We start from the raw sequence: 24,302 nt of genomic DNA, 5'->3' as shown, positions 1-24,302 counted from the left end.
GGACCATTCCTTTGTGGACTATGGTGCGACTGACTGTTTACTTAAACTACTGCTAACTTAAACTGAATTGAACTGACCAATGTTTGAGGGGGTAGTAGGGTAGTTGCCGTGTGCCTTGCAGGTGATGTTCTCCTTAGTTATTGTTTTGTCTCCAGTGGCATAGAGCGTGTAATAAGTTCAAATGCCACTCATGAGGTGCGGTGCAGTCATATTTTTTCCTGGCGCGTCCTTTTGTTGATTAGCCAATCAGCAGCAAGGTCATACAGCTTCCATGTGATCATGTGAAGTGTTTTTCTCGATCACATGGAAGCTGCAAAGCCTTGCTGCTGAGTGGTGCTGTTGGGGGATGAGCCTGTGTCCCCCAGCCTGGAATAAAATACTGATCCTACTGGCACCAACTGCCTTATGCGGGAGCCACATAAAGCAGCCAATTATTGTCCTTGTTATTGCCAAGGGAGGCAGTATTGGGAGAGTTACTCCTCTGCGTCTATACCAGCTGCTTATGTAGAGCAGACCTTCAGTGTAAAGAAGCAGACGACAGAGACATGGTCATTTTTCTACATTTAAAAACGCTTTTGTAGTTATGAACAGTCCTACAAATATGACTGGACATTCCAAATTTTATGAAATGGAGAAATTGCAGATAAAAATATAAAAATACATATTGTGCTCCTCACTACCAATGGCACAGCTGGCAAATAATTATTTTTTTAAATATTTTTTTTATTTGTGGTTTTCAGAAGTTCCTGTTTGCCACAAGTTCTTAATTATCAGCTGACAAAATTAATTGAAATTTACACTGAACCCTTGGAATTGGAACAAACATGAATACCAGCCTATAGAGATAAAATGGCAAAGATAGTAATTTTAAGAAAGATAAAAAGACTGCAACATGCATTGTGGTATTCACAACAGTAAAAGAGATCAAACTGTTCTCATCTTCTGGGATAGACTCACATTTATTAAATTAAAAATACATTTATTACAATGGATGAATTCTTATTACATTTATAATAAACTCCCACATTTCAGCTCAATTACCTGTGACATCTACTGTACCACACAGGAGACAAATCAAACCTGTGCAGTAGATGTGAACACCCATATCTCTCACAGTCAGAGTCTTAAATATGAATGTGCCTTTGTGAATGTTCAAGTTGTACTCTACAAAATAACATTCATAATACACAGAACACAATGGAGTGAGAAATGGTCCTGTAGATTCCTTAGAATTTCCAATGAAACATGGCAATTGCCAAAACACATGAAAGGAGTTTTTTGTTTTTGCCATTTTGTTCAAAATGGTAAGGAATCTGAATACATGTACTAGTGTCTAATGAGTTGAGTTAAAGTATTATAAAGTACAATAGAAACGCAAAGCTTTGGGAATGGATGTTTTGGGGTCATTTGCAATGTTGAAATAACTTTGAAAGTGAAATCAAAATAAACAAATTCGTTTTTTTTTGGGTTTCATTTTCTAGCTATAAATTATTTTAGAAACGAATAACCAAGAATAAAAGACGCTGGATCTCACTAGAAGGTAATTTTTTTCTATGTAGGCTTTCTGAAAGAAACAGAATAAGACGGTACATAACGATAGCCTGTGCATAGTTAACAACTGCTAGCAAAAGTTACTCACCTTGCATTCTCAGAAATGAAATCATTACAGACTGTAATAAGTTGGCTTAAGAATGTGGCCCATAAGTGTAAATTAGGGAAAAATGGAAATCTAATGACCAAAAAAATTTCTAGAGACATACCCACAGCGAGTTCAGAGCACAGTGAAGGTTCTAGCTGTGACATAAATGACAAGGCATCAGTGAGATAATGTCAATCTATGGATGCACATGTGGCTTCTGGCCATCCAACTCAACTCAGTCTCCTTCCAGTACTATTTATAAATGCCAGTTTTAGAGTAAGAGGTGTATTTAGATTTTTTATCAATGGAAATTATCACTTATTTCTGTTTAATGCTCCCTTTTTGCATCAGCCATATAAAAATGAAAAGATGTCTTATTATAAGGGCCATAAAAAGGTACATCTGCTTGTGCTACATCCAGTTTCATACATTGGTTAGCCAGTATGTAACTGAGGTTCATATTTGTGAGGTTCTACTGTATTTGACCCAGGCCAGGACCAGGCATATTATGAAGGATGAAGAGGATTTCTATAGCCTGTACTAATGACTGAGGAGCGAAGTGTCATGAAAAATAGTTGTGGAGGTATAATGCTGTCAGTTACTTGTGCAAACCAAGAGACTTTGCTCTCCACAAAAAATACACCGCTTCAAATCAGTGTTTTTCTGGTAACACGATAGCTCCATCCAATTGTACCTTCACCATTAGTATCATTAGTACCATCCCACTCAATGGGCTTCTGATGGTAATAACAGAGCAAGCTAGAGGCTTTGCATATTAATGTATGAAAGCTTATACTTATATTTAATGATTTTTAAAAGTAATGTTTAAGATACAACAATTTCACCTGTCACTTTGTCAATGAGATGCTAGTCCATGTTTTTTCCACCATTTCCTTGTCAGACAGTCAGTAAACAGTCCTCCTAAAATGAAGACAATCCTCCACATGAAATTAGGCACAACTGAAGCAAATCATTTTCAAACATTCCATTGAACCTGCCTCAAACCAAGTGACTGAAACAATATATAATCAGTGTTCCAAACAGGTTAAAAAAGTGTTTTAATATTTACATGTACTGTATAAGCAAGTATAGATAACCATTTAACACCATTGCTAATCAATACTAGTGCACTATATTGTATTGTGAGTTACAATACAATGATCATAGAAATGTTATAAGCCCTTGGATGATTTAGCAGGTTTCTTAAGGTTGTGTGAAAATGTCAACCATTATAGCAAAGAATCGTGACTTAGTAATGCCACCTCCTCCTTTACTAATACTTAAATTAAATTGCAAAGAGCAGTTTTTGTTTATGGGCTGAAAAAACACATTCTATTACCACATAACCTATTACCACAGCATATATCTGTTCTTACAGATCTTAATGTTAATGTTAAAATGCATTGTTTAGTGTTCAATCACAAGCATGAAATTCTATATAAATTCTGCATGTCTCTTGTAGTAACCTTACTTATCAATGGTAAGGATATATATCTATGAAACTGATCTACTGAAAACAGGATATGAATTATATAAAAGATAAAAAACAGCAGTTCTTGATTTTTAATAATGAAATGAAATTTTAATAATGAAAAAAGGAATTAAATTGTGAGCAATGTTCTGCTCTGGAATGGGCATGGCTATCAAATCTGGTCCTTTTTTGTGTAAAACCTCCCTTGGTGGGATTCAATTAGGCATTCTTCTCCCTACAAAAACACTCACTGCAAATTAGCCCCCATTAGACATAATAGATTGATGGACACAATAGATTAATTCAGCAGGATCATATAGACAGTAGTACTGTCTTTTTTCTTCAAACATCTCATAGCAATGTGCCACGATGGACATTCTGAAGCACTGAACAACCATACACTACAATAGTACACAATGTGCTTTGACACTCCTAGTTTCAACTATAGACTGAAAAATAAATACAGGTAACATAATAATAGGAATAATAAGTTTGAAATGGGGGTTGGGGGGTGGGTTTTTCACATGCTCAGCTACTTAAATTTTGTACCCAAAATGCAAAACATTTGAAGACACAGGTGAAATTTTACAACACTGAGACATAGACCCAAGTCTCATCCCTACCTACACTGGTCCCTCTGTTATTCTGGTCCTTGTCATCTTGTCTTTGTCATGCTAATGTCTGTGTGGCAGTGTGCCAATACACCCAACTGCAGGTAAATGCTGCCATTGTGCCATTTGTGTTGAGTACTTGAGTAGTATTGTGAACTTCAAGAGAATGTCAGCATACATCTCTGACTTTGATGACTCGAACATCAAAGAGTGATGATATTGGGGGCACTATTGTGGGATGAACATTCTCTGGTGACCATCACACACACTAGTGCAGGGTGGCTTAGGTTTAGCAATTTCAAACCTTCCTCTCCGCTCTCCGCCTCTCCCAAGGAAGAGGCTTCCAATTTAACCACTGTAGGAGCTGTCATGGAGCTTGCGGTGTTGGGAAACCCTTTATTATATCTCTATAGAGCTCTCTGGGTCAGGCTGTGGTATCTTGAGATTGACTGGTCCTCAGATACTGCAGTCACTCTCTGTCCACTCACAGCAGCAGAGGGGAGATGAAATGGTGCTGGCTGCTCAGCATTGTAGACTTGGAGAAACCCAGCCTCACAGGGTGAAGCAATTTCAGGGACTATAGATTCACCACCAATAAAATAAGCAGGAAAAACTCCACCTAGGGACCTCCATCCTCCTCCTTCTGCCTCAGCCATTCCTTTGCAATTCTGTGCTTTTGCAATTTGTCTTTCTTAATACAGAAAAAGCTCTGAAAATATCACATCCTGATGTGAGACAGGGCTGAAGCTATTGCGGAGCAGTGGAATGCTTTTCGAAGATTTCTGATCCTATGCGTACCGGTTCAAAAAGCTTTGTTTCAGTGTGAGAAAAACAAAAATATTCAATGAGTTTATACATTTGGTGTGTTCACAAAATTTTGGGGGTGCAGGCCAGGCAGGCCCAAGAGCCCATACACAGGACCACGAGGAAAAGTGGACGTCAGGAAGGACCTTCGAATCCCCACCTGCTATGTTACATGGATGTCAATGGACTGGATGTGGTAAATTTCTGGCTAACAGAGGCATTGAAGAGATCCCCAAATATCTGTGCATCCTGAATCAGGGACTCTGCTTCTGGGTACACTATCTCCTCCACGGTCACATATGTACCTGCCAGGAAGCCCACAAATCCAAACACGGCGATGAGCATGTCCTTCAGGAGCATGCCCGGCCTGAGCTTCCTGTCTGAAAAAGTGACGAGCTCCACCAGTGGGGGAAAGATCAGGGCTAGGGCACTGCTGCTGACTGCTCCCACAAAAGAGATGACCAGGTCAAGCCGTGGGATCAGAACTGCCATGGAACCTGAGAGATGGGACAAAGGGAGGGGGGAGTGAGAGAGAGAAAAAAAATCACTTTTCTTTGATTTTTGTTATTTTATATTACTTTATTATTATTATTTCTTTTTTTATGTTATTCTCCCTGGCACTGAGAGACAGATGCTCTGAATTCCCTTTCTTATTCTGAGCCCTGTGAACCAGCTGATCTGTCTCTCCAAGATACTGCACATTGAAGACATGACAAAAGAAACACTTCTCTGTTACTCTGGTCAAAGACAATACATCCTAGGCCATAGGCTCAATGGTTGTAAACTGTTGATCAAACAAAGAAAATGCACTCACAACAATATCATAAGAATAGAGTCAATGTAACCATCCATACACATGCATTATTATGGGCAAGACACAGTGAAAAATACTTTAAAAGTATTATTCAAGAGTCTCAACTGAATTAAGGGGCATCACCTCCTAATACTGAAACAGACTACCCTGAAAATAATAGCCTCTGATAAAACTTGAAAGGAGTTATTACACTTCAAGTAGCATGAGTTTTCATACCCAATGTGGGATCAAGAACAGAATCACTGCTTGAAATCGGCACGGAACCTTCAGAAGGAATTTTTTTTAGAAAAAAAAATACTTTACTTCAATGTTCCCAAGTCCCAGGGACAAAAAATAAATAAATAAATAGAGAAAAAATATGAGCATGGTGACATTAATCCTGAATGTGTGGTCTGATAGTTAAGGTGAAATGGCAGGTATTTTGGAACACAGGATTAGTGCTTAAAAGGCTTAAGGCACTGCTCAGTTCATGGAGCCCAATTCAGGTGCTACTGAAGGAGCAGTTCATTCTGCTGCCAGGGGGCTGGGGCAGCTGGGTGGGGGGAGTGTGTGTGTGTGTGTGTGTGTGTGTGTTTGTGTATGTGTGTTGGAGGAGTGGCGTTGGGGCTTCAGTTGGATAAACACGCTAACACACAGTGGATTTCTCCCAAGAGACGTTACCCTGAGATTGCAACACAGAACAATTCCAACCTGCTTCAAGCCTGGGTAAAATCAATGAGGCATTTTACCAAAATACCTGTGCACTCGCTCATACAAGAGCTTCTCACTGCAGCTCCAACTCAATTTTAACCTGTGCAGTGCACACAAAAAAGCTCTTCCTGGACTAATGAAGCTGCAGCTGAAATAACCCTATTAATGCATCGCCTTCATTTTGATGGGACAACCTGGCCTCTGCCTCTGTGGTCTTTCATTTATGGAAACTGACCACGTGACTAACAGTCTTTGTGGCATTATTTAACATGCACCTGCTGTGCTTGCTTGTTTTGGGTTTGGTTCTTTTTGTTAACTGAGAATGGAGAATTGATGCTGTTAGCCAGCTACATCTAACTAAAGCAAATGGCTTCAGTGCCGTTTCAAACAGGCCGGTTGTTTCCTTTGTAGTAATACCACAGGATGTCTCAAGGGCCCAGTCTGCTTATCTGTGCCTTTCTGTATTGAGTGTCAGATCAAAAGAGGAAGGAGGGAAAACTCAATTACCAAATTTTTGAAGTTACCAATTTGAAATGCAAAGTGCATAACACAACAAATACAAAAAAAAACAAAAAAAACTGAATGCCGTGCTGGCATGGAGGGAGAGAGCAAGCCCGGTTGAAACACCCACTTTCATGCACCAGGACGCACCGGGCCCAGGTGCATCCCAAAAATGCTAACGATTCCCCAGCCTCCAACGGCCAATATACTCTAGAGATCAAACCATGGGAGAAAACCAAACAAGAGACACCTAGCAGGTGGAGAAGGGGAACGTCACAGGAACTACCCCAGGGTTGTATGTTAAAATGACCATGTAAGGCTGTCACACGCCAGTGTGACCCCTGGGAGGGCGATGCGGCAGTTCCGGATGTGCACCATTGGTTGCCGCACAGAGAGAGAGAGAGAGCGCACCCACATCAACATGAAAACAAATAAACAAATACCTTCACACTTCCCCCTCACGGGTTCTGGGAAAAACAATAAAGTAAAACAACAAATTAAAATGACAAAGACAAAAGAAAGTCAAACTGAGCGGCAGATTTTCAGCTTAATGCTCGTAACTGGCCAGCTTTCCACCTGACCAGCTCCTCCACATTTTCAGTGCCGGTTTACGTTTTTTTTGTGCTCAGAAAAACGAAACTTGAAAACTTGCTTAATTAATTATAACAAATCACTATAAGATTAACTTAAAGAACGTCAAATGTAGATTATTGTACTGTAATGTTGCACGAATGGTTCTGAAATCCTACAGATGCTTACAGATTTTTCACATACTGATACAGCATGCATTCAATATCTGAATTCCATTGCTACCTACATAGCTACAAGGATGATCAGAAAGTGAGGTCGCTGGTGTGTTTCAAAGACTCAAAACAAACATACTGTTGTTCATAAAATACTCTTAAACATAAAATATGGCAATTATCACAGCATGTGCAACAAGAATTTCAAGAACATTTTAAGGAATTCTGGTGAATTGCCCTCAGTATATTTGTATTCAAAAGCATTTTCTCTGTTTATTATATGTGGTACTTAAGGGATGAATTATCTTTTTTGAAAGAGGAAACAATTCAATAGATGGATTGAAAGATGGTCCTAAATTGAGACGCAACCTTTTAGTCTCAGTCAGGGTGGAGTGTCTGACGTTCTCCCTGGGAAAAAATGAAGTTATTCTATTCTATTACTTACACAAATGCATTATGCCTTAGGCTTTTTGGCTGTCACACATCTATGTTCTGCTTGAGAAGAAGGGAAAAGTCAGCAGGAAACAATTCTGTCAGCTTGGCCGAATGTTCGGCTCCACGCAGCTGGCTGTCATCCCCACAGGGCTTTGGAGCCTCAGTTGTGGGCATAGTGTCACCTTGAGCAAATCTGTATAACCTGAAAACTTTTTTTTAGTCCTTTTTTTGCTAGGTTCTGCAGTTCCATAGCATGTGATGCAATGAGAACAGAGCACTTGCCACTGCAGTCTTTGTCTTTGATTTTGCACTCTCTGACAGTGCTCTATTGACTTAAGTAAAAAATAAAAAAAATAAAAAAGCTGTATATCGCACCACTTTTCCTGGTACCAGAGAACTCCACCTTTACTATTTTGTTCTTTTTATGCCTTCTAGTTGGCCTATCATGTGTTGAGATGCAAAGCACTTGAGCATGACATTGTAGAGTGAAAATCATTTAGAATTTCACAAAAAGCTTCCACACCAGTAAAAAAACTGTGCCGTTATCTGACTCATACTCAAACGTCTGTAGGCTTTGGCTTGTCTACATCACCAACCTGCCTGTACATCTAACTGAGATGCTATGAAAAAGAAAGCCAGTCTAAATATTGGGACTTTTTTTAGCATAAGTGGCCTTGTCAGCATGATGAGTCATTACTTATATGCTTAGTAACTCATAAAGAGGGCAATTTACTCTTTGATTAATTGACAATGAGTAGAAAGCATTAAACGCAAAGTAGATAAATTACAGTTGATTGTCAGTAAGTGCATAATCTTAGAAAATGAAAGAGCAACACTGGTTTCAGGAAATACATCATCTCAGAGTGGCACTGAAGAACTGAACTGGCTTCCAAACCCAATCAGAGTACACACTGCTGAAACAAGATCACTTTATGTTGTCCTTAATTCATGAATTCAGAATATAACAGCCGAAGACAATGGACAGGATTTAAACAAAATTTCCCCCAAACTCTCACTCGCAAATTAATATTGTTTCACAAACACAGTAACTCCCAGGCAAACAGCAAAAATAAGCTGGCAAATTGCACTTGTGAATAAAACCACTTGCCAGTTGCACTTACCTGGAAGTTAGAGTTAAAGAAAAATATGACTGAATCCAGGCCAATGCTCTTTATTTAAAAGTGATATAGAATAACTGCCCTTTGAATAGCTGTGCCATTTGAGTGTAGTCTATACATACCTTCCTTGGCTAACTGACAAATTGACAGAGTTTCTTCCAGTGAGAGCAACAAGCACATACATAGAATCGATTCAATGTGGATTATGTTTTCATGCTCGCAAACAATATCTCAGCCTTACACCATGGACAGAAACAGAGTGTGGGAGACTGGAGAGATATTGGAAATATTCCCAAAGGAACACACGGCTATATTACTTCAGTACTTAACAGGTTTTCCCCCCTTGAACTGGGGTATTTTCTGAACACCATGGGAGATGGAAAGATATTAGCAATATTTTCATTGCTTTTGAAATGATCAACAATCTTGTTGCTTTCGATTCTGCCTCCTCAATGTTAATGAAGAGGCCGGCAAAGTTCTGTGACAAGATTTATTTGGTTTCATTTTCCCTGGTGTTAGTGCCAGCTGCTCCACTTTCACAGCTGATTTGGCAGGGATGCAAATGACAATATGTAGCTCATAGCTGGTATAGCTTATAATAAAATAACCCTGAGTCATTCAATTTAATACCTTCTTTTTTGCTAATGGAAAGTAATGCTTAAACATTTAGGCTCATGTCCCTCATTTTTTGAAGCATATTTTACAGCTGGAGTTTTAGTGGATCCAGAGGGGAATTATCTTTGCTACATAAGCATTAACAGTAGTGTACCACTCATCATCTGAATCCAGTCATTTCTAGGAAACGGCCTCAACAAAAACTCTGAGCCACAGGCCCAAAGAATGCCTATTATAGACAGGGTTTCCGACATTATTGTGGTCCTTGTCTCAATACATCTCTTTTTTATCTCTTGCCCTTTCTTTTTCCCCACTGCCCCTCTTTTTTTGTCATTTTTCCATTATTAATTTTCTTCCTGTGGTTTAAAACTCTTTATTGCAGACTTTCCTGATAAATACCCCTTGTCACTGATAAGTTAAACACTGTGACTTGTATGGTTCAGCTCACCATTCTAAATCTGTAAAATATGAAGTGCTTCCTGTTTTTAGTAACTGCACTTACTGATTTACTGCTATAAATAAAAACATAAAAAGCTGCAATATGACCTCTACAGACTCGCCCAAGCTCACCCACTCTCACTGTCTGACCCCATCTACATCTATCTACAGATATTATGTCCATAATAATGTATATGAACATGGGGAGGACACAAAAGCAGAGTGATGGATATGCTTTGGTCCTTGCATTTATTAACATTACTCTGACAGCTGAAACCCCACTGTCTCCCCTCATATCAGGTAAATCCATTTATCCAATAATAAGAATAAAATACCACAAAAGAGCAGGCGGTGATGCTGGAAAAACATAAAACAGGCAAGCTACTCATGACAGATGGAATCTGAAGCATGTGTCTTTGATGGAGAGCTCCTGCAACACTCAGATAACATGAAGTACATAGAAATCAATCCACTTCTCAGGGTGGATACAAAGAGCCCCCCACAAAATTAAATACTATAAACCAGTTTAGTATAATTATGATTATTAATACTACTACTAATACAACTACTACTATTATTATTATTATTATTATTATTATTACAGAGAGAGAGAGAAGGAAAGAGAACCCCTGCATGATTTGTGCGTCACTTTGCAAACCAATGATTCCTCATTAATTCCCGTGAGGATTACACAGCCTTATTTAATAAGAAAGAGAACAGTCCTGTAGAAACAGGATTTAAAGCAGCCCCTGTTTTAATTCCACTATGTCTTCACTGCTTGCGCATGTCAGATCTAATTACTTTTTGTCTACCACTGCGTAGGGACGTCATTAGGTGTCACGGTTTCTGTGCAGGTAGATCATTTTTCTGTGCCTGCACCGGCTCAGTGGTTAGCATTCCGATTAGCCACTCGGCTAATCGTTATTTTGGTGTGTGGGGACGATTAGTTCGAGCTTGCAGATTAGCCACTCGGCTAATCGTTATTTTTGGTTCCTGTGGGAGGATTGTTCCTGCTTGAACATTCCATGCATTCCTGCAGGGTTACCTCTGATCTGTTTCACCTGGGGGTTGCTCACACCTTCCGCTGATTACCAGCCACACCTGTGGCTGGGTATTTAAAGCGTCAGTAGGCAGTGGAACGTTGCTTGAGTGTAACGTGTTTTGCTCTAGCCAGTTCCCTGTTGTATTCCTGAGCAAGGTATAAGGAATTTAAGAACAAAGAGATTTAAAAAAGAATTCTGACTTCAGTTTGTTTGTTTTTTGGAAAAGGATATTAGGACGGTATAGGTCCAGATTCTGAGGCCGGCGGTTTTAAGGGGTTATTGTGTCACCGTTGGGGCACAAACCTTTCTACCCTTTACTAATCAGTTTTTCCCCCTGGTTTTAGTTGGCCTCAGAACTTCTTCTGTTTGTTTTTGAAAAGACATTTTTTTCTCAGCTTCGGTTCGAAGTTGTTTATTTTTCATTTCTCTTTTCCCTATTCCTTTATTTTCCTTATATACTCCTTCTTCCTCAGTTACCTGTTTAGGGGTTTATTATTCATTATTTGGGATACGTCCCCTAGGAGTATAGCACCCCCTTATTTCGTCTCTCACGAGACTCAGTGGTTACTGGAGTGCCCTTTGGTAACTTATAGATCCCCTGTTTGGTCGCGTCTGGTCTTCACCCTTCCCCGCCCTCACATTAGGATGTCTATACATATCCAAACCCAGAGTTGCCTTCCTCAGAATTTAAGCGCTGCATGAAAACTCAGAGAGCAAACTTGTTAACAGTTCAGCCCTCGGTGCAGAATGAGCAGAAAACATTATAGCGCTATGTTGATAATCCCAATCTAACACCCATGGTGAATTAATCAGGATTTGAAGGTGTTCTTGGAAAAAGCCGATAATTCACACTAACTCTGCATAAGAACCGGCTTCAATACCATTTAATCCTCTGGGCAAGGATGATAAAAAAAACAGGAAAAAGAGAGATTTATACCTGAGCGTAGGAAACTGACAGATATATTCAAGTAGAGAGAAAACAAATTTGTCATCATCATGCTGTTAGAATTCATAATGTGACATCTGAGTTATAAGGTATAGGCTAGCTATGTCCATATTTGAAGATGCAGACATTTTTTTGTTCATCCATTATATCAGTGATCAGTGATTCACATATTCTCTAAAGTGTAAAACTAACCGGGTTTCATACAAAACTAAGAGCAACTCATTTGCTGATCTTCCTGCAAAAAAGAAAATAGAAAAATTGTACATAAAGACTGATAAAGCCTCCAGATGGTACCTTCACAGTGTAAATACATATTTGAGGGTAGTTTGCATTATGCAAATATTGCTCCCATATAATGTAAAGCTGGTTCTATGAAGTAATACCCAGAATACAAGCCCCTGCTTTCTGCTTCTGCTGTTACTGTCATGGCAACCCCCTCCCCTGGCCATCTTTGGGGACCTCAGCATTTTTCCCTAATTAGCATTCCATCATGATTTTAATTAACTGATTAAAGGCTGAGAACACATGCAAGAGTCTCCAATAAGATATTTTAATTATGAATCACTTGATTAATGCATCACGCATCATATGTATCAAAAGATTGTTACATTGCTATAAATTAAACATCTTAAAAAGCATATCAGATGTTTATCTGCTGTTAAACACCTAACAAGACTAGATCAGCAGAAGCGATGTCAAGGCAAAGAGGCACTCGTTATATCCAAGTTGTGGTTTGCTTTGACTATGTGAGTGTTTGTGTGTTTGTGTGTGTGTGCATGAGAGAGAGAGAGAGAGATTAAAATTACTTTTCAGAATAGCTTTTCCTCTTGACCAGATCTGTTGAAAAGATCAGTGTCTTCAGTTACAGATCTTAAATATCAATAATACTATGCAATAATAATAATTTAATAAATTTGAATGAGACCTCAACACTAAAACTTTGGATGCTGAATTGTCCATAGACTTAACATGGGGAGACACAATGCTAACAGGAGACTGAAATACGGAAAAAACAGACACCAGTAACATCTCACAAAACAAGTGTGTAGCAAATATGACCATAGTAGTATTACAATTGACTACCATTATGCTATAGGAATACTGAGCTGATCCCAGGACCTGTCGAAACCACAGCAATAACAGCGTAGTAACAGTAATAATTGTATACTGTATATTATTAGTAATTAGAGGATAACTGGCGTTTCCCATAGTAGTAAAGGTTACTCACTACTGCCTACTGCTCAATGACTTTGATTCCTTGCTGTGAGCCACACCTGACACGGCCTCAGGTGTCATCCTCCAGCTAAAGGTCTGTGAGCATTAAATCCAACTGGACTGGGGTCAGAGCCTGCTGAACAGGCAGCCAATGCACTGCCACTATCAATTAAATTCACTGTCCTTGTTTTGCATACGTCATTATTCACAGTGTCTCATTACAATACACTTCAAAATTCTGTGCACAGCTGGGTTTTTATGGCAGCATCCAAATGTCCTGTTCAGAGATGTCAGGACAGGGTTTAAAGGTATACTATGTAGGATTTGCGTCCCCTGTAGACTCTGTGTTTGTAAACCCCACTCACTCCTTCGTCCTCAACCCCACCCACACCTCTGTTGAGGACACCCATTCGAGCGTAGTGGTGGGCGTTCCAGTTCCAGGGCACAAATCCTTTGACCCAGTTCCCTAAAAGGATTCGTTGCCAGATTCGTTCACCAGTTTCTTCACAGCTCTCATCCTGACTCCCGCGGACGAGAATGAGACTGATTCCAACTTCAGACTCTTGTTTCTTTCAATTCTATAGGTCTACTTATTGCTCAGGCAAGTTTGTAATTGCAATACGAAGGCATTAGGGGGAGAAAGACACATACTGTAGAGTTATGGCAGCTAGTCTTAAACTCGTTCTAGTTCTGGACCCGGACCCAAGGAATCCAAATGTCCAGTTCCTTCACGGATTTGGTCCTCAACCACAGGTCCAGCTCCTTCACGGATTCGGTCCCCACTGCTTTAAGTTCAGGAACTGAGTTGTTGTTGCTTCGGACACACTGGCGGGAGGGACTCAGAGAGCAAAGCACGCCCCGCTTAAGTGGATCAATGCTGTCATTGGCTAATGGCTGCAACAGAGACTAATGGTGAAAATGGTTAAACAGGAGGAGTAGCTGCAGCTTCAGCGAATGGAAAGTACCAAATTTAGTTAGAATTGGGATATAAACACAAAATTGTGAGAGGAATAAGTAACATTAGCAGGCCATAGGTCTATCATAGCTAGCTAATACACAGTACTTGTAAAGAGAATTACATTTTCATGAATTTATCCGTAGCCTTTTAAAGTTGTAAGCAACTTTGTTAACTTTGTTAGTGAAGATGGCTACACATGACGTTAGCTAGATAGCATGCATGCTGAATCAAATTAATTTCCCCAGATTAAAATAAATGCAGGTGAATTGGGGGGAGACATCTCAATGGAAGAACAGAATTTGATACAAAAGCTATCCAACCTCAGGCATACAGCTGCGTAAGGTAGACTAACTAACTAAAAGTAACATTATTTACAGGTCTAATACAAAACAGGCCAACTCCTTGTTGCTTTTCATCCCATTGGCAAACTTCTGCTGATGCCACCAAAGTAATTGTAAGGTTGACTCTAGTTTTTGAATGGGCCCTGTTGACTTGTCTTTTTGCTTTGCTGTATCTAGGCTTCATAACATCTTCCATTGCAGCAGCTGACTAGCAAAACACACTTTGTTGGAATCTGATCCAAAGCCACAGGCTCAGTAGCCACACCCACCCCTCCCCACACAGAAAAGAGCGCCACGCCCAGAAACGTCCCAAACACATTTTAGAATAACAAATACAGGTAAAAGGAGCACAAATTTGGCTAAAGTGTGTAATGTGTGTGTAAGAATTAGACTGCCAGTGCATCAAAAATATGCCTTAGCATGGATATTTTATAATATTTTCAAATTAAAAATCCTGCACAGTATGCCTCTAAACCCAAATTCAAATCCTTTTCTCAATTCAAGTTCAAGTACAGAGTTTTGATCACTATTCCAGAGCTGGGATCCTGCCTGACTCCTTCTGCTTTCCCTTCTACCAGGGACAGTTTTGGTCACCCAAGAGTGCAGGTAGCCAGCTGTATATACACCAAACACATACATACTTACGGCAAGTGAAATGTGCTGTCTTGTCCACATAAAAGGTAATGTCACCCTCAGGGACAATAAAGTCTTATTATTTTTCTGTACTTTACATGCTCCCTTCTGCGGCTGGCTCGATTTATTGTATTGCTACACACATATTATGACTCATGCCATACACCCAGCTGCAACATGAGCATTTATTGTACGTCAGGGTCGTTAAGCCTGGTCCGGGAAGCCACAGGATACACTGGATTTCTGCTCTAATATTAAAGTGGGCTATAAATTAAGAAACTAGGGTCCTCATTTATAAAATATTCTTAGATCAAACTATATTTTAAATAGTGGCTTACACAGAAAACCATGACTAAGCAGTTATTTATAAAATCCCAATTTGACATGGATATTGTGACAAAGTTTATATTAGACATTTAGTTCATTACCAGCTGGTTATGTAGAGCTACAGCACACCTCTGAGTGCTGTGTGTGAATTCCTGAACTGGTCCATGTTTGAGCTTTAAGACTAACATTTTTTTTTTAGATTGCCCAGACACCCTCTTTTTTCATGGACATTTCTTCTTTTTGGGACCAAAAATATCCATCCCGGAAAATTTCTAATATGTTAAAAATGTCTGGTTAAGTTTAGCTCATTCCATAGACCATATATGACCAAACAAATAGCCTAGTATTATGTTTGTAATGATTGGTCCTTTTTTGAAAAAAATCCAATATATGGTCGCCCTGCTTACTTGATAATCAATTAAATAATCAATTAGGTGTGAATGAGTGCAAGAAATGTTGAAATTGACCTTTTTTAAGGAGAGCGGGGCAGTCCACTCTCCTTTCATATGTATTTTTTGTATGCTTTATTTTGACAAATAGAGTAACAGGCAGAAAAGGGACCACAGCTGAGAAAGTGCCCTGGAATGGATCGACCATCCTGCCCGCAAGGGGAGAATCTCATATGGCCCAAGAGTCGCTTACCCTACAGACTCTCACCTGTCACTTCAGTTTTTTGAGTCCTTTCCTTACCAGAAACCAAAAGTTTTCTCTCTTCCAAATCACCCATGATGATGAAGTGCACCCCAGTGACCTTTTCACCTCCCATTTTCGAGAGTGGTGGCCAGGTGGAGCTTAGTCTGACATGTAGGCCAATGAGTGTTAAATGAGGCTGAGAGGGTTGTTAGATGGCTGAGCAGTGAGTGAGGAAGACGGATGCCCATTGAGCTCAGTGCCAGTACAGGGGGAGCGGGTAATCAGTAGTAGTTGGCTCTCTGTGTACAGAAATGTATAAGCCAGTCTGGACTATGCCCATCATGCCTCGGATCCTACTGCATCAATCATAACTTAGAAATAATTAGCCATCCTAAATTAATAATGTTATTTTCAGATATTAAAATATATCACCGGCTAGTTGCATATGTGACAGAAACTTTAGGTGCCGAAAGCCACAATGAAACAGTTTCACTCAGCATTCAGTCGAAAAACCTCTTATTTTGGCAACTGCTATTAGCTTGAACTGGCTAAGAGTTTATTCACTATATTGATTCATAGCACTGCTTTTGGTCTCAGAATCAAAGGAAAGACAATTGTCAGGACCAAACTACACCATGCTAGTCCAGATCCACACCCCAGAAACTGTGACCAAGCAAGTGACCCTCTACAAATTTCATTTTTCCTTTGAAGAGAATTATAAGGGTATAAGCAGGCTATGCCAGTCCATCAGTAAGGCACAGTTACATAACGGCATAAGAAAAGTAGCAGTAGCAGTGTCATCTAAATACTATTTGATGCTGCCCCGCTTTGTCAGACATCAGAAGCTGCTTTGATGCAAATTCTATCCACATTTTAAAAGGATTATCTGAAATCATTCAGTTGGCGTGAGTCCCTTGATCCTTTCCAAGGACTGCCTTACAGTTAAAAAATCAAGTCTTGGAAAGGCACCACACTAAATGAGGCACAGTGGTGCAAGCAGAATGAAGAAAACAAGCATGTTTCATTTTAACACAAAAATAAATGAATATTAGAAGACTTGTTAAGCGTCAAGACTTCATTGATCTTTAGTCGTATCACAGATAGTTGATCTTTGGATTCACATAAGGCATCATTCCATTAATATGTGAATGTAAAACACATGAAAAACCTTTGGTTTAGTCACACATGGTTTTGACAGAACAGGTTTTGAATTGAGTGGGAAAAACAAGATTGGAAGTGCGTAAGAGACAGTTTTCAATCTGTGTATGTGTGTGTGTGTGTGTGTGTGTGTGCATTCCTTGAAAACTGAGCATAGACCAGAGTCAAGTGGATTGGAGTGCGCAGAAAAGAGTCAGAAGTGAGGAAGGGGTGAAGTCGGGAGAAGAAAAGGATCATGCCAAAGAGGCTTAGTCACAAAAAGCAAGAGACACATCCTTCCTGCCAACAAACAACTTCAACTTGCCAAGACATTGAAGGCCCCGCCACCCACAACCCATTTTTGAGTATGATGGGGCAAAAGAAATCAAGAACGAAACCTTCAACAGCAAACAAAACCTGTGCCTTTGCCATGCACACATGCACAAATTAAAATGCAATTCAATGCCGAACCTCTGCGAGGTCAAGGTAAGCTATTAAACAGCTTCAGATGAGTTTAGTCTTTGACAGGGAAGGGCACAGTCTCAAGCTGCAAGCTCAGTCACATAATATGGTGTTGTCTTATGTAACTAGTTTTTCATGGCTGGTTCCCTGTTATTCATTTAGGTTCAGTCAGCCCAGAATACTTTAGGCTGAGAACTACTGCATGTCAGGTCCGAATGTGGAGTCCCCTGAAAACCAGTAAAATTCATGTTCTGGTTGCACTTTACAGTTCAGGATGCAGGTATAGTAATAGGGTATAATGTTGCATTTACCTAAACTCTACCCAGCTTATGAGGATTGTTGCAGAAAACCAGAGTGAAGCAACTACTACAGTGAAATTAAGTGCCATCAAAGTGTTCTTGATGATTTTTCTTTTAATTTGTTACTGAAAAGGGGTGATCTGGTGAAGTTCCTCGCTGCTAAGGTACATTTAAGATATCCTACTCATGATAATGGCCTGTGTCCTGCAGTCACCTCAACATTAACTTTCTGAAACTGAGAAACTTCAGACAAAATCACCAGGCTCACATTCTGTTATATTCTCTGGCGTGACTCAGGCAGTAACTCTTACAAATTATAATTTACTGCTACTCTTGTTTTTTTTTAGTGCACATACTAAGGGTGAGTATTTGAATGGTTTTCAGTGCTCGAGTGCCCAGGGGGAATTTTGAGAGATTACTGAAGTGCTCATTTGCTGTGAGGGGCGGGGGGAGGGGGGAATTCTGTGATTATTGCAATTTTGGCAGTTCAGTGACTTTCCCCCTCTTTTTGCTATTACTGTGATTTCCTCTGAAATTTTGGACGGGAATTGTCAACCGTAACGTAGCCTATAGTGTGATTTGTAGCCTATCGGCTATGCCTAAAGCATTTTAACCATATTGCCAAATTCTGTTAATTCACATGAATTTATTTTCTCCCCAGAGAGATGTACAGGGCTTGAGCAGTCTTTGTCTTTTTAGAGAACTCGAATCCACAACTATTTGTGCCCATCCCTAATACATACACAATCGTATCACCCACAGGAAATAACTATTGGTTTGAGACATTGTGAGAAAGTCTGGTAAATAAATCCTGAGAAAAAAACTTAAAACAGCACACTGGGGGAAAAGAATTGGGGGAGAAGACAACAACAACAATGAAAAACAAAATGGAACACCCAATCTTCTGCAGTCATTCAGTAATGGATCATCTTGCCTAACCTGAACCCGGCCAAGGCGGGAAAGCTCATAGTTTTAATGAAATGTTTCCGCATCTTGAACACATAGAGAGTGGCGGTAAGTGACTGTACCATTCTCCCTACTGCTGTGCACAAAATCTCTCAGTCTCCCAGGGCAGCAGAGTGCTTCAGGCTTTCATTCATCTTTCATACCGCGTAATAGCCGGCCCAAAGTAAGAGTCACTAATAATTTGCAGGAAATTCTGTGGAAAGAATCACCCCATGAACATGGGCATCAGTGCTATTTTATTTATTTGTTTCACAGGAGACTCAGAACATGTTGACGTGTCACATGAGGTAACCAGAGAAACAAACAAAACAAAAAAACTGCATGCATGCTTAGGAAAAAGTGACGTTGTTTTGCACAAGAACAGCTGGGAACAGTAGACCTTTAGCATTAGCTCAACCCAAACCTAGCAGCCAAAAAAAGGTTTGATTTGGAAATCCTTAAAGTCAGCCTGCAGAGGGACTGCAGCAGGGTCAGAGTCTAGACGTGGTAAGCCACAGCAGCTGCTTCATATGCTGGTTGTCATTGCAAGTGGCAACTATGTCAGAAAACAGACCAGCTAAATTCCAATATTTGCCATTCTTATTTGCATATGTAGCTGGTGCAGAATTTGGACAGATCTTTCCAAACAACTGCACTGTGATATTATTTGCATTAAAAGTTTAGCTAAACATAATGCCAATTTTTTGCCATGAACATTATTTTGAAAGCTGGCTAACGTTAACAACATCAGTACTAATTAATGTCATTAACCTAACCAAGCTGTTGTTGATCAAAGCTATAATTATGTTTACTCCAGTAGCTTTTACAGTGACATGTCAGGATGCTCATAGAAGCTGCAATGTAACTTAGTCCAAATAAGCACCCAGTGTTACCAATACAACATCACAGTGAATAGACTAACTTCTCTGATATCGTATTTCTCGTTAATTATGTAGCTATTAGCTAACGTTAGCCAAATAACTAAACTGTTTTATGCTTTATTTCACTGAAGAAGCAGGCCAGTTGATCCACAGCCAGGCAGCCTTTTATGTCTTTGAGTAGGCCTGTTATCTATTCAACAATCTGTTTATACTTCAGACATCTCCACTTAGCAATGTACAATAGCGCAATAAAAAGAGGCTGGAGATTTATAAATCACCAGCAAGGATGGTTGGTGTCCGGGCCAAAGCCCAAGTTTTGACCCCAATCCATCCCTACTATAGGGGTATGAGACATTTGGCCATAGTCCAGGTTTCTGAGGTATGGAGAGAGAGAGGACCCCTTCAAATCCCTCCAAGGCTCATCTATAGAAAACACACTCGGCCTGCTTGCGGCACGAGTGAGCACCAGGGTCTCAGATCAAATCCAGTCTGGTCTGTGCCAGTGCTGACTGTAGCCAACAGCCCTGGAGCGGCGGCGTACCCAACGGATATATGGGAGGAATTCAGTCGGGGGGGATAGCAGTGTTCATTGCTCAACTGACCCCTGGCCGTCCGGGCACCCGTGGCCCGCTCTCTGCGCACGCATATGATTGGGCCTTTTCCAGCCCTACTCTGCATGTGCACAGCTTGAGGTGACGGTGTGAAAAGAAGCAGCTGGCTGATACCATGCTATATGGAGGAAAAATACGAGTTGTCTTCACTCCCGCAAGCTGACGGCAGGGAACGAATTTGAGCACGCTTGTACATGAGTTCACAAATTGGACATTACAAATTCAGCTTGGATGCAAAATAAAAAAACAAAACAAAACAAAAAAAAAACACACTTCGCTCCACTTACATGCTCCGCTTGGCACCTGCTCTTCTGTAGCAGTTCTGTGTGGTCAGTGGTTTAAAAATAGTCTCGGGCGTGCATAGACGTGAAAAGGAGGAGTGCTTTATGCTTTGGCTGATACAGCAGTAACTCAAAAGGCAATGATTCCATTGTTGGGAAAATAAAGAACTTCAACATCCCTCCAACACATACATTTAATACTTTACTACATTTTTGCAGTTGTACTTACATTCTGCATCATTTTTTGTCACTATACAGTGTTTGTAAAACATGTAATGGCATCAGAAAAGCACCATCTATCCTTGAGGTGTCCCCTCAATGATAGGGTTTAATTAGGCAAGTTCTTATAACTCAAAGTGATTGTATACTGATAAAGAGGACAAATAGGCCTAATTTTGCCTGAGCCTAGGGCAAAATGTCACCCATGATTCATCACTGCTTTGCATCTTTCAGCAAAGTTTCAAATAGCCAACCATAAAAAATAAATCATGATAATAATCCAGACTCTGAATAACCTTTATCAATCAGTCTATTAGTTTTTTTTTTTTTTACAATACACAGGAATGTGATCATTAAAATATGAATCAACAAAATCAGAAATCACTGGATACATAAATACCAACTTGTAAAACGTCTTATTTTACATATGAAAGTACCTTCTTCCAATGTGAAAAATTGTTGCCTCGTAGAAGTTCAGATACGGAAAAGACACACGCACACACACAAAAAAAAAAGCCTCAGGAAAACAACTTCATGAAAAAGAGCCATTGTGAATAATTAAGCTACCACAGCTAGTCAGCTTCAGTGGAGTGTGTCCTCAGAAACTGCTGAGAAGCAACAGTGCGCTAGATTGGAATGTGCACATTTGAGTCAGGGAATTCCTTGTGGGTGTACACTTAGACGCTTCGCCAGTTTAGCAGACCACTGCTAAAATCATGTTATGCATATGACTCATGTTCTCAAGAGAACCAGACTCATTTTAATGTCTACATCATGGTGCTAGTCAATTTTAGAGTCAGATGTTTGACGGAACTTTCAAGATTTTATCACAAAACACTGTTCCTAAACTGCAAAAGCCAGAGCGATTCTGTCACACAGTATGTCTCTGAACAATCCTGAGATTATTTGAATATGTACCATAGAGAACATCTAAGAGGAAGCTCTTGATATCACATGTTGCACCTGTAATTATATCACACATTCTATAGAGTAAGCAGATGGTCAACTAAAATTGAAAGTTTCTCTACCATGGAAACAGCAAAACATGTTCAAGTGTGATGCATCATGCATATATTCATGAAAGAGTTTTACCAGGAACAATTCTGATTACAACAGAGGTCTGATTACTAACATTTTGCTAGTAAAACTTTCATGACCACAGCATAAGCACACCATAATGTTTCAGGACACGTCAAAACAATCATAAATGATCATTTTGACAGTTACCATGACCTGACAGTGGTATTATACATACTATATTGAGGTCTTACATTAAGCATCATTTTAAGTCACATCCACATTTTGCGGGTAAAACTGAAGAAAATCATGACTGTCATGATACTGTATATAGTGTACTATGGTAACTGACCAGCCAGTCAGCTAGCCAGCTAACCAGATGACTAACATTACAGACCGCAGAGACAAACTAGAGCCCAAATTCAGTTACCAAATAAGCTCTGACTATCTACAGGCTGTAATTAAAAATGGAACACAACAATGTTCCAACAGTGAAAGGCCCTGGTGGTTCTATAATGGTGTAGGCTGCATCTTCCTGACGTGGTTTGCGTGCACAAATACCCTTAATAGGCAAGGGCAATGCCAATCATTAATGATACTGAGCGATCATCTTCACCAAGGGCAAGGTCTAGGCATGAGGTACAGGCAACAAGGGCAACCACCACAGCAATGGATGCAATTGGCTAACTGGTCTTTGTCATGCAAACCAGGTAGGTTTTCATGCACTAGTTCTGGCATGACAAGAACTCCAGATATTATACAGTAAAACATTGTGGTTCTTTAACTCTGAGGTCCTTGTTACTTCACAGTGCTCTGTTCCTGAACCTTGTGTAAGCTACAAAGCTAATGAAACTGTGCTGTTTCCTCAGACTACATAACAGTCCCAGGAGTAAAAGTCTGTACCAGATGGTTTCATCTGACTTTGAACACACCAATCAAATCATGATTCACAATCCAGGGCAATCATAGTCTCCTTTGAACAGTTCAGTAATAAGCTAATTAAAGACATGAAGCAACATTATATTGTCAACCAACTTACTGCTGAGCACATAATGAACTTGAAATACAAAGTGAATTTTGTATTGTGATGGTCAATTACCTCAATTTATTTTAATGGCTGCAGAGAGAGGCCATCCATCTGTTGTTGAAACAAGGTGGGCGGATTGATGTCAGCCACACTCAAGGTCACATTTTCAGTCCTCCCTATATTGCAGTACTTACTAGTCTGCAATATTGCATTGTGGGTCGCCAGCAGTTTTTACATGAAATGTTGATTCATCTTTCTGAAAAGCCCTGTTCAAAGTTTCAACCAAACTTTTAATGTCTTTCAAAACCCAGCCATAGCAGTATGGTGCAAGCCCTGAAAGAATTAGTCTACAAAATGAAAAACACTATGGATGTTCAAACAAGCACAAAACGCTTGGAGGAGGAGAACAGCTAAAGCCTGCCGAAGCTAGAACAAAAAAGAACCCTTTCACCTTCATTTCAAGGCATATTCTCTGTGTAAGTCAAGACCTCTACATATATAGAAATGTGGTCAGCTGAGATTTACTATGCAAGGGCATCTCTCAAATAAAACATGTCATTCAGACACATAGCATGACAAAGAATTTGGTAAGCCTTGGATCTTTACGTACATTCCATTATTGCATGAGAGACATAGACGTAAATTACTGAGAATGAAAAGTCATAATTCCATTCATAATTCAGCAACTCAACTGGAGGTTAATATCATTTTCAAATTAATTAATTCAGCCAGTTCTGTTCGCTGTTTTGCTGCCTTATGCACAAGTGCTGATAAGCGACTCAGCTGTGTGTCTTATGTTCAAATGTGATTTTAGTTTGACCTCAAGGAAGGTTTTTATTCCCCTGGCTGTAACAACACACTCAACATCGACCAACCTCACTGGAGGAAGCTGCTGATCATTTCAATCATGGGCAGATTATTCTGAATTAAGAAGAAAGGTGCCTCCTTATCTATGAATTTCATAGATCTGTTCGAAGAAATCAATGCTCTGAATACTAGGGGAACAAAATTGACAGACACATTAAACTTTATTTGTGTCTGAATGATGAAAGATCAATGCAAAAGGAAATAATGTCTGAATAATGAAAGGTCGATTCAAAAGGAAATAACAAAACGATCGGGGCTCCAGTCACATGCATCCTTTAGACACTTTAGATCCTTTAGTTATTTGAGCACTAACAGGAAGGGTTGTTGTCTCCACAAGCTCAGTCTCAGAGAGACAACCATGACAAGCTGCATTTCCTGGCTGGATTTAGAGAAAAAAAAAATTGCGTTCTTATTTCAGTTTAGTTTTCTTTTTCTTTTAAAGTTTCCTTTTATTTGTTGAGCCAGGCACGAAACACCTGAGAGGGAGGACCTTGATGTGTGCAAATGATTCTTGACCAAAAGCTGTGAGCGGCATGGCAGGGGCAAGGTATGAGGTCAGGTGTCTGGTAAATCTGCGTGGC

The 24,302-nt window shown here is 39.8% G+C and overlaps 1 protein-coding gene across 4 annotated transcripts in view; it reads right to left on the bottom strand.

The window, feature by feature from the left end:
* Window positions 1-940: 940 nt before the first annotated feature.
* slc36a4 (solute carrier family 36 member 4) overlaps window positions 941-24,302 on the bottom strand; it is a 144,039-nt gene continuing 120,677 nt past the window's right edge. For all 4 annotated transcript variants that reach the window (XM_064301606.1, XM_064301607.1, XM_064301604.1 and 1 more), the window contains exon 12: window positions 941-5,022. In XM_064301606.1, coding sequence (XP_064157676.1) covers window positions 4,694-5,022 — 329 coding nt within the window. In that variant the 3' untranslated portion in view covers window positions 941-4,693. The remainder of the gene's footprint in view (window positions 5,023-24,302) is intronic.

Source organism: Anguilla rostrata, chromosome 12 (genome assembly GCF_018555375.3).
Source record: "Anguilla rostrata isolate EN2019 chromosome 12, ASM1855537v3, whole genome shotgun sequence".
In the NCBI taxonomy this organism is placed as follows: domain Eukaryota; kingdom Metazoa; phylum Chordata; class Actinopteri; order Anguilliformes; family Anguillidae; genus Anguilla; species Anguilla rostrata.
Note: the sequence above shows the minus strand (reverse complement) of the source record. Positions and strands in the feature narration are given on the sequence as shown.